The sequence below is a fragment of the Tinamus guttatus genome, unplaced genomic scaffold (assembly GCF_059628265.1).
Source record: "Tinamus guttatus ecotype Peru unplaced genomic scaffold, ASM5962826v1 Tinamus_guttatus_pri_ptg001276l, whole genome shotgun sequence".
In the NCBI taxonomy this organism is placed as follows: domain Eukaryota; kingdom Metazoa; phylum Chordata; class Aves; order Tinamiformes; family Tinamidae; genus Tinamus; species Tinamus guttatus.
The window spans coordinates 98300-109468 of NW_028289810.1; the positions used below are offsets into that span (position 1 = coordinate 98300).

At 68.3% G+C, this 11169-nt stretch overlaps 1 protein-coding gene across 3 annotated transcripts; it reads left to right on the top strand.

The window, feature by feature from the left end:
- The first annotated feature begins 2225 nt into the window (after positions 1-2225).
- Positions 2226-10261, top strand: MEN1 (menin 1). 3 transcript variants are annotated; one of them, XM_088538946.1, is made up of 11 exons: positions 2226-2383; positions 3041-3334; positions 4377-4593; positions 5233-5361; positions 5644-5684; positions 6002-6089; positions 6365-6501; positions 7411-7570; positions 8566-8727; positions 9497-9645; positions 9922-10261. In XM_088538946.1, exons 1-11 carry the CDS (start codon positions 2226-2228, stop codon positions 10253-10255), a joined length of 1869 nt encoding a protein of 622 aa, XP_088395072.1. In that variant the 3' UTR covers positions 10256-10261. The 3 variants fall into 3 exon arrangements, with proteins under 3 accessions (XP_088395072.1, XP_088395073.1, XP_088395074.1); XM_088538947.1 differs by having other exon boundaries at positions 3041-3324; positions 4385-4593; XM_088538948.1 differs by having other exon boundaries at positions 3041-3324; positions 4385-4593; positions 7411-7534; positions 9497-9669; positions 9952-10261.
- The last annotated feature ends 908 nt before the right edge of the window (positions 10262-11169 follow it).

Sequence of the window (11169 nt, forward strand, 5' to 3'; positions counted from 1 at the left end):
TCCCCCATAGCCCCCATACCCCCCATAGCCCCCATAGCCCCCATAGCCCCCATAGCCCCCATAGCCCCCATAGCCCCCATAGCCCCATACCCCCCATAGCCCCCATAGCCCCATAGCCCCCATATCCCCCATAGCCCCCATACCCCCCATAGCCCCCATAGCCCCATAGCCCCCATAGCCCCCATAGCCCCCATAGCCCCATAGCCCCCATAGCCCCCATAGCCCCCATAGCCCCCATAGGCCCCCATGGGGGGGGGGATTTGGGCGGATTTGCAGCTTTTTGGGGCAGTTTCTGCCCCTTCGGGGGCCGTTTCCCTTCCCGAGGGCTCCGTTTTGGGGTGAAACCCGCGGCTTTCGGGGCGCTCCCGGCGGCCCCCGCGCGGCCGGGGGGGGCGGGACTACAACTCCCGGCAGCCCCCGCGCCCCGCCCGGCGCCTCCCGGCGGCCCCCGCGCGCGCGGGCCCCGCCCCTTCCCGTGGTGCCGCGCGCGGCCCCGGCGGCGGCGGCGGTGAGAGGGGGGCGGGGGCGCTGCGGGATCCGTGGGGTCTATGGGGGGATCTGTGGGGCGCTATGGGGATCTATGGGGATCTATGGGGATCCATGGGGATCTATGGGGGGGTCTATGGGGGATCTATGGGGCTACGTAGGGATCTATGGGGCGCTATGGGGGGTCTATGGGGATCTATGGGGATCTATGGGGGATCTGTGGGGATCTATGGGGCGCTATGGGGATCTATGGGGTCTATGGGGATCTATGGGGATCTATGGGGGTCTATGGGGATCTATGGGGGGTCTATAGGGATCTATGGGGCGCTATGGGGATATGGGGATCTATGGGGATCTATGGGGCTACGTAGGGATCTATGGGGAGCTATGGGGATCTATGGGGGGTCTATGGGGATCTATGGGGATCTATGGGGCGCTATAGGGATCTATGTGGGGTCTATGGGGATCTATGGGGCGCTATGGGGGGTCTATGGGGATCTATGGGGGGTCTATGGGGTGTCTATGGGGATCCATGGGGCGCTATGGGGATCTATGGGGATCTATGGGGATCTATGGGGTCTATGGGGCTGTGTTGGCATCTATGAGGGATCTATGGGGCTGTGTGGGGCTCTATGGGACTGCGTGGGAATCTATGGGGGGTCTATGGGGCGCTGTGGGGATTTATGGGGATCTATGGGGCGCTACGGGGCTGCGTAGGGATCTATGGGGCGCTGTGGGGCACTATGAGGGCTCTGTGGGGATCTATGGAGCTGTATGGGGATCTGTGGGGCGCTATGGGGATCTATGGGGCTGCGTAGGGATCTATGGGGCGCTGTGGGGCACTATGAGGGCTCTGTGGGGATCTATGGAGCTGTATGGGGATCTGTGGGGCGCTATGGGGATCTATGGGGCTGCGTAGGGATCTATGGGGCGCTGTGGGGCTGTGTGGGGATATGTGGGGCTGTGTGGGGCTCTATGGGGCGCTATGGGGCTGTGTGGGGCTCAGGGAGGATCTGTGGGGCTCGGAGGGATCTATGGGGCTGTGTGGGGATCTATGGGGCACTATAGGGTTCTCTGGGGCTCTATGGGTCGCTATGGGGTCTCTATAGGGCTCTGTGGGGCTCGGGGGGCTCTGGGGGCCGCTGTGGGGCTGGGTGGGGCTGGGGGCTCTATGGGGCGGGGGGGGCGCTGGGGGGGGGTCCTGCCCGGCCCCATGGGGTCCCCTCCCCCCACAGCCCCTGTCCCCGGGGGGCGGCAGCCCTGGGGGAGGGGCCTGGCCCTGCGGTGGCCCCAATGTCCCCAGTGTGTCCCCAATGTCCCCATGGTGTCCCCAATGTGTCCCCATGTCCCCTGTTCCCACTCTGTTCCCCCGCCGCCGTCATCCGCCTGTTCGAGGCCCTGTGTCCCCAGTGTCACTAATGTCACAGTGTTGTCCCCAGGTGTCACAGTGTCCCCATGGGTCTCAAGCCGTGGCAGAAGGCCGTGTTCCCATTGTTGTCCCCATTGTCCCCAGGTGTCCCCAGGTGTCACAGTGTCCCGGTGTTGTCCCGGTGTTGTCCCCAGGTGTCCCCATTGTCCCCATGGGTCTCAAGCCCTGGCAGAAGGCGCTCTTCCCGCTCCGTTCCCCCTCCGCCGTCGTCCGCCTGTTCGAGGTCCCGTGTCCCCATGTCCCCAATGTGTCCCCGTGTCCCCAGTGTCACTGATGTCCCGGTGTTGTCCCCGTGTCCCCAGGTGTCCCCATGGGTCTCAAGCCCTGGCAGAAGGCGCTCTTCCCGCTCCGTTCCCCCTCCGCCGTCGTCCGCCTGTTCGAGGCCGAGCTGCGGACGCCGGAGCCCGACCTGGCTCTGCTGTCGCTGGTCCTGGGGTTCGTGGAGCATCTGCTGTGCGTGAACCGGGCGCTGCCGGCCGCGGGGGTGCGCTTCGCGGGGACCCACGGCGGGACCCACGGCGGGACCCACGGCGGGACCCACAACACAACCCACGGCGGGACCCACAGCGCGACCCATAGCGGGACCCACAGCGGGACGACTCACAGCGGGACGACTCACAGCGGGACCCATAGTGCAACCCACAGCGCGACAACCCATAGCGGGACGACCCATAGCGCAACCCATGGCGGGACCCACAGTGGGACCCATAGCACAACAGCGCATAGCGCGGCCCATAGCGGGACCCATGGCGCGACCCATAGCGGGACCCACGGTGCGACGACCCATAGCACAACCCATGGCGCGACCCATAGCGGGGCCCACACCACACCCCATAGCACGACCCATAGCACGCCCCACACGGCACCACACGGCGGGGCCCAGAGCGTGACCCATAGCACGGCGCATAGCGGGGCCCAGAGCACGACACACACTGCAGCCCATAGCGGGACCCACAGTGCGCCCCACAGCGTGCCCCACAGCGCGCCCCATAGCGCGCCCCATAGCGCGCCCCACAGCGCGCCCCATAGCGTGCCCCATAGCGTGCCCCACAGCGTGCTCCATAGCGGGACCCACAGCGCGCCCCATAGCGCACCCCATAGCGCACCCCACAGCGCGCCCCACAGCGCGCCCCACGGCGCGCCCGCCGCGCCGCCCCCCGCGCCGCCCCCCGCGCCGCCCAGCCCCCCGGCGCTGTTCCCGGTGGCCGAGCTGGCCACGCTGGGCGCGCTGCACGCGCGCTTCACGGCGCAGATCCGCGGGGCCGTCGACCTGTCCCGGTACCCGCGCGCGCCGGGCGCCTCCCCCCGCGAGCTGGTGCGGAAGGTGGCGGACGTGATCTGGAACAGCCTGAGCCGCTCCTACTTCAAGGACCGCGCGCACATCCAGTCGCTGTTCAGCTTCATCACGGGTGAGTGGGGCTGCCCTATAGCGTGTGGGGCTGCCCCATAGCGTGTGGGGCTGCCCCATAGCGTGTGGGGTGCCCCATAGCGTGTGGGGCGACCCATAGCGTGGGGGGTGCCCCATAGCGTGTGGGGTGTGGGGTGCCCCATAGCGTGGGGGGCTGCCCCATAGCGTGGGGGGAGGGCATTCCCGGGGCCGCTCCTACTTCAAGGACCGCGCGCACATCCAGTCCCTGTTCAGCTTCATCACGGGTGAGCGTGGGGTGTGGGGCGACCCATAGCGTGTGGGGTGCCCCATAGTGCGGGGTGTGCCCCATAGCGTGTGGGGTGTGGGGCTGCCCCAAAGCGTGTGGGGCGACCCATAGCGTGGGGTGTGGGGCTGCCCCATAGCGTGGGGGGTGCCCCATACCATGTGGGGCTGCCCTATAGCGCGGGGGGAGGGCGTTCCCGGGGCCGCTCCTACTTCAAGGACCGCGCGCACATCCAGTCCCTGTTCAGCTTCATCACGGGTGAGCGTGGGGCGACCCATAGCGTGTGGGCTGCCCCATAGCGTGTGGGGCTGCCCCATAGCGTGGGGGGAGGGCGTTCCCGGGGCTGCTCCTACTTCAAGGACCGCGCGCACATCCAGTCGCTGTTCAGCTTCATCACGGGTGAGTGTGGGGCGACCCATAGCGTGTGGGGCTGCCCCATAGCGTGGGATGTGGGGCTGCCCCATAGCGCGGGGGGAGGGTGTTCCCGGGGCCGCTCCTACTTCAAGGACCGCGCGCACATCCAGTCCCTGTTCAGCTTCATCACGGGTGAGTGGGGCTGCCCCATAGCGTGTGGGGTGCCCCATAGCGCAGGGTGTGGGGCTGCCCCATAGCGTGTGGGGCTGCCCCATAGCGCGGGGGGTGTGGGGCGACCCATAGCGTGTGGGGTGCCCCATAGTGTGTGTGTGGCACCAAGCTGGACTTGTCGGGTGTCACCTTTGCGGCAGTGGCCATGGCCTCGTGGTGTCCCCAATGTCCCTGATGTCCCCAACGTCCCCAACGTGTCCCCATGTCCCCAATGTCCCCCATGTCCCCACAGGCACCAAGCTGGACTCGTCGGGTGTCGCCTTCGCGGCTGTTGCCGCCTGTCAGGCGCTCGGTCTCGGTGACGTCCACCTGGCCCTGTCCGAGGACCACGCGTGGGTCGTGTTCGGGCGGGGCGGGGAGCAGAGCGCCGAGGTCACGTGGCACGGGAAGGGACACGAGGACCGGAGGGGACAGAGCGTCCAGGCCGGCGTGGACGAGAGGGTGACCATGGGGACAGGGTGACAATGGGGACACCGTGGGGACACTGCGGGGATATGGGGACGTGGAGGGGACACGGGGACATGGGGACACTGTGGGGACATGGGGACACGGGGGACATGGGGACATGAGTCATCTGGCACGGGAAGGGACACGAGGACAGATGGGGACAGAGCGTCCAGGGCGGCGTGGACGAGAGGGTGACAATGGGGACAGGGTGGGGACATGGAGGGGACATGGGGACAGGGGACTTGGGGACACTCTGGGACATTGGGGGAAATAGGGATATGGGGGAGACTTTGGGGACATGGGGGGACATGGAGGACACGCGGGGACGTTGGGGACACGGGGGGATGATGGGGACACGGAGGAACACGGGGGGACATGGAGGGACGTGGCAGGGACATAGGGACATGGGGGGACGTTGGGGACATGGGGGGACACGGGGGTTGTGACGGGGTCGGGAGGCGCCCGGGCGGCCCTGGTGACGCCGTGTCCCCCCGTCCCCATTGTCCCCCTATTGTCCCCATTGTCCCCCCTGTCCCCATTGTCCCCATTGTCCCCATTGTCCCCCCATGTCCGCATTGTCCCCCCATTGTCCCCCCGTGTCCCCGTTGTCCCCATTGTCCCCGTTGTCCCCAGAGCTGGCTGTACCTCAAGGGCTCCTACCTGCGCTGCAGCCGCCACATGGAGGTGGCTTTTATGGTGTGCGCCATGAACCCGGCGATCGACCCGCACAGCGACAGCCTGGAGCTGCTGCAGCTGCAGCAGGTGGGGGGCGGCCGTGGGGCGGCCGTGGGGCAGGGTGTGGGGCGGCCGTGGGGCAGGGTGTGGGGCGGGTGTGGGGCAGGATGTGGGGCGGGTGTGGGGCAGGATGTGGGGCGGGTGTGGGGCGGGTGTGGGGCAGGGTGTGGGGCAGCCGTGGGGCAGCCATGGGGCAGCCATGGGGCAGGGTGTGGGGCGGCCGTGGGGCAGCCGTGGGGCGCGTGTTGGGCTGCCTGTGGGGCTGGGGGTCCCGCTGTGGGGCAGCCCTGACCCTTCTTCTCCCCACAGCGTCTGCTCTGGCTGCTCTACGACATGGGGCACCTGGAGAAGTGAGTGGGGCGGGGGCCGCGCTGTGGGGCGGGGGCAGCTCCGTGGGGCGGGGGCAGCTCCATGGGGCAGGGTCTGCGCTGTGGGGCAGGGTCTGTGCTGTGGGGCAGGGTCTGCGCTGTGGGGCAGGGGCAGTTCCGTGGGGCAGGGTCTGTGCTGTGGGGCGGGGGCAGCTCCATGGGGCAGGGTCTGCGCTGTGGGGCAGGGGCAGCTCCGTGGGGCAGGGTCTGCGCTGTGGGGCGGGGTCTGCGCTATGGGGCAGGGTCTGCGCTGTGGGACAGCGCCCCCCGCCGTGGGTCTGACCCCCGCCCCACGGCAGGTACCCCATGGCCCTGGGCAACCTGGCTGATCTGGAGGAGCTGGAGCCGACGCCGGGGCGGCCGGACCCCCTCACCCTCTACCACAAGGTGGGCGCCGTGGGGCGGCGCCGTGGGGCAGCGCCGTGGGGCAGCGCCGTGGGGCAGCGCCGTGGGGCAGGGCCGTGGGGCAGGGCTATGGGGCAGGACTATGGGGCAGCGCCGTGGGGCAGGGCCGTGGGGCAGGGCCGTGGGGCAGGGCTATGGGGCAGCCCTATGGGGCAGCGCCGTGGGGCAGGGCTGTGGGGCAGGGCTATGGGGCAGCCCTATGGGGCAGGGCTATGGGGCAGCGCTCTGGGGCGCCCCCCAACCCCGTCTCCCCGCAGGGCATCGCCTCCGCCCGCACCTACTACAACAACGAGCACCTCTACCCCTACATGTACCTGGCCGGGTACCACTGCCGCAACAAGAATGTGCGGGAGGCGCTGGAGGCCTGGGCGGACACGGCCGCCGTCATCCAGGAGTGAGCGCCGCCGTGGGGCGGAGGGGGGCAGATGTGGGGCGGCCATGGGGCAGCTGTGGGGCGGCTGTGGGGCTGATGTGGGGCTGGGGATGGCTGTGGGGCAGCCACAGAGCTCCCTCCCTGGTGCTGTGGGGTGGCCGTGGGGCAGCTGTGGGGCGGTCGTGGGGATGATGCGGGGCAGCTGTGGGGCAGCCATGGGGCTGGGGGGTATCCGTGGGGCCAGGGGTATCCGTGGGGCCGGGTGTATCCGTGGGGCTGGGGGTATCCGTGGGTCTGGGGGGTATCTGTGGGGCTGGGGGTATCCGTGGGGCCGGGGGTATCCGTGGGGCCGGGTGTATCCGTGGGGCCGGGGGTATCCGTGGGTCTGGGGGTATCCGTGGGTCTGGGGGGGTATCTGTGGGGCTGGGGGTATCCGTGGGGCCGGGTGTATCCGTGGGGCTGGGGGTATCCGTGGGTCTGGGGGGTATCCGTGGGGCCGGGGGTATCCGCGGGTCTGGGGGGTATCCGTGGGGCCGGGTGTATCCGTGGGGCTGGGGGTATCTGTGGGGCTGGGGGTATCCGTGGGTCTGGGGGGTATCCGTGGGACTGGGGGTATCCGTGGGGCTGGGGGTATCCGTGGGGCTGGGGGGTATCCGTGGGTCTGGGTGTATCCGTGGGGCTGGGGGTATCCGTGGGGCTGGGGGGGTATCCGTGGGGCTGGGGGGTATCCGTGGGTCTGGGGGTATCTGTGGGGCTGGGGGGGTATCCGTGGGGCGGGGGGTATCCGTGGGGCTGGGTGTATCCGTGGGGCTGGGGGGTATCCGTGGGTCTGGGGGTATCTGTGGGGCTGGGGGGGTATCTGTGGGGCTGGGGGTATCCGTGGGGCCGGGGGTATCCGTGGGGCAGCCCCACAGCGGCCGCCGCCCCCAGCTACAACTACTGCCGCGAGGACGAGGAGATCTACAAGGAGCTGTTCGACGTCGCCAACGACGTCATCCCCAACCTGCTCAAGGAGGCGGCCAACGCGGCCGAGCCCCACGGCGCCCAGGTGGGGGCACTTGGGGGGCGCCCCACGGCGGGGGGGCGGGGGGCCCTGGGGGCACTTGGGGGGCGCCCCACGGCGGGGGGGGCGGGGGGGCCCTGGGGGCACTTGGGGGGCACCCACAGCCACTGGAGCAAGGAGGCGTGTGTGGGGCTGCCCCACTGACGCTATGGGTCAGTATGGGGCTGCCCAATTGACCCTATGGGGCCGCCCCATTGACTCTATGGGTCGCCGTGGGGCCTCCCCACTGATGCTGTGGGGCAGGCGGGTGGGGGTTACATGGGGGGCTACCCCATTGATGCTATGGGGCCGCCCCATTGACTCCATGGGTCGCTATGGGGCCGCCCCACTGACGCTGTGGGTCTCTATGGGGCTGCCCCATTGACTCTGTGGGTCTCTATGGGGCTGCCCCATTGACTCCATGGGTCTCTATGGGGCTGCCCCATTGACTCTATGGGGCCGCCCCATTGACGCTATGGGTCGCTATGGGGCAGGCGGGCGGGGGTTACATGGGGGCTGCCCCATTGACTCTATGGGGCTGCCCCATTGATGCCGTGGGTCTCTATGGGGCTGCCCCATTGACGCTATGGGTCGCTATGGGGCTGCCCCATTGATGCTATGGGTCGCCATGGGGCAGGCGGGCGGGGGTTACATGGGGGGCCGCCCCATTGACTCTATGGGTCGCTATGGGGCCGCCCCATTGACTCCATGGGTCTCTATGGGGCTGCCCCATTGACTCTATGGGTCGCTATGGGGCTGCCCCATTGACGCTATGGGTCGCCATGGGGCAGGCGGGCGGGGGTTACATGGGGGGCCGCCCCATTGACTCTATGGGTCGCTATGGGGCCGCCCCATTGACTCCATGGGTCTCTATGGGGCTGCCCCATTGACTCCATGGGTCTCTATGGGGCTGTCCCACTGACTCTATGGGGCCGCCCCATTGTTGCCGTGGGTCTCTATGGGGCCGCCCCATTGACTCTATGGGTCTCTATGGGGCCGCCCCATTGACTCTATGGGGCCGCCCCATTGTTGCCGTGGGGCAGGCGGGCGCGCCGCTCCCCGCCCTGCGCGACCCCCGCTGCTTCGCCCTCCTGCTCCGCTTCTACGACGGGATCTGCAAGTGGGAGGAGGGGAGCCCGACCCCCGTCCTGCACGTGGGCTGGGCCACCTTCCTGGTGCAGAGTCTGGGCCGCTTCGACGCGCAGGTGACACGGGGGGGGGGGACACGGGGGGGTGACACCGGGGGGTGACACCGCGGGGGGGACACGGGGGGGTGACACCGGGGGGTGACACTGCGGGGGTGACATAGGGACACTGCGGGGTGACACCGTGGGGGGACACCAGGGGCTGGCACAGGGGTCCTGGGGGCGGGTGCAGAGTCTGGGCTGCTTCGACGCGCAGGTGACAGTGAGGGGGGGGACATGGGGACACGATGACATTGTGGGGTGACACCGCGGGGGTCCTGGGGGTCTGGGGTCCTGTGGGGCAGCCCCACACCTGTCCTGGGGTGGGTGCAGAGCCTGGGCCCCTTCGACGCGCAGGTGACACGGGGGGGACACAGGGACACGGGAGGTGACACCGGGGTGACACGGGGGGGCGGGGTGACACTGCGGGGGTGACACGTGGGTGACCCAGCGACACTGTGGGGTGACACAGGGACACTGTGGGGGTGACACCGCGGGGGTGGCACGGTGACGCAGTGACACCACGAGAGTGACACGGTGACACCACGGGGGGGACACAGGGGTCCCGGCAGCTCCTTGGTGTCCCTTGATGTCCCCCATGGGCTCCCTCCTGCCCCCCATGTCCCCTGTGTCCCCATGTCCCAGGTGTGGCACCAGGTGTCCCTGGTGTCCCCAATGTCCCCATGTCCCCATTCCAGGTCCGCCAGCAGGTCACGCTGGTGTCCCTGGTGTCCCAATGTCCCCTCATGTCCCAATGTCCCCAATGTCCCCTCCATGTCCCCATATCCAGGTCCGCCAGCAGGTGACCCTCGTGTCCCGCGACGCCGACGCGGCCGAGGCCGAAGAGCCGGGACCGGAGGATCCCCGGGACGGGCGGCGCCGGGGGCCGCGGCGGGAGTCCAAGGCGGAGGAGCCGCCGGCCAAGAGGGCGCCCGAGCGGCGCCGCGCGGGGAGCGGCGCCAACGGCGTCAACACCGTCAACAACGGCGTCAACAACAGCGTCAATAACGTCAACAACGGCGTCAACAGCGTCAACAACGGCGCCAACAGCGTCAACAACGGCGTCAACAACGTCAACAACGGCGCCAACGGGGCCAACAACAGCGTCAACGGCGCCAATGGTGTCAACAGCGCCAACAACGGCGTCAACGGCAGTGTCAACAACGTCAATAACAGCGTCAACAACGTCAATAACAGCGTCAACAGCGTCAACAGTGCACCCAACGTCAACAGCACGTCCAATGCACCCAACGCACCCAACAACGTCAACCCCGCGCCCAACGCGCCCAACGTGCCCAGCGCCGTCCCCGGTGTCCCCAGCGCCGTCCCCGGTGTCCCCGGCGTCCCCGGCGCCCCCGCGGGCCCCGTGCTCGTGTTCCAGAGCGAGAAGATGCGGGGGATGCAGGAGCTGCTGCGGGCGCCCAAGATCAACTCGAGCGCCATCAAACTGCAGCTCACGGCCCAGTCGCAGGTGACGCTGCGGAAGCAGCGCGCGGCCCCCAGCGCCTACGCGCTCGGCTTCCTCAAGCGCCCGCGCAAGGGCCTCTGAGAGCCCCAAAACGGGGAAATTCACCCGAAACCGGGCTCGGGGACCCCGAAGACGGGAAAAACCGCGAAAAACGGAGCTCGGGGACCCCAAAAATGGGAAAATTCGCTAAAAATGGAGCTCCGAGACCCCCAAAACCGCAGGATTCCCCCCATTCCCCTCTCTGCGCTCGGCTTCCTCAAGCGCCCGCGAAAGGGGCTGTGAGTGGAAAAACAGGGAAATTCACCCGAAACAGGGCTCGGGGACCCCGAAAACGGGAAAAATCGTGAAAAATGGAGCTCGGGGACCCCAAAAACGGGAAAAATTGCGAAAAACGGAGCTCGGGGACCCCAAAAATGGGAAAATTAGCCCAAAATGGCCCCCTGAGACCCCAAAGATACGAAAATTCACCCAAAATGGAGCTCCGAGACCCCCAAAATGGGGGAATCACCGCAAAATGGAGCTCTGAGATCCCAAAAATAGGAGAATTCGCCCCAAATGGAGCTCTGGGACCCCAAAAAGGGGGAAATCACCCCAAAATGGAGCCCTGGGACCCCCAAACCGCAGGACCCCCCCGTTCCCTGCCCCCCCCCTTGGCTTCAAGCGCCCGCGAAGGGGCCGTGACCCAAAACCTGCAGGATTCACCCCAAAATGGGGCTCCGAGACCCCCCCCAGAACCACAGGACCCCCCCACTGCCCCCCCACATGCAATGGGCCCCAAAACCGCGGGAATCCTCCCCAAAATGGGGCTCCGAGACCCCCCCCAGAACCACAGGACCCCCCCCCCGCTGCCCCCTCCACATGCAAGGGGCCCCAAAACCGCGGGAATCCCCCCAAAATGGGCTCCGAGACCCCCAAAACGGGGGAATCCCCCCAAAATGGGCGGGGCCTCGTGCCCCCCCCCCCGGGTCTCCGGGGTCCCCCCAAACCTCCCCCCG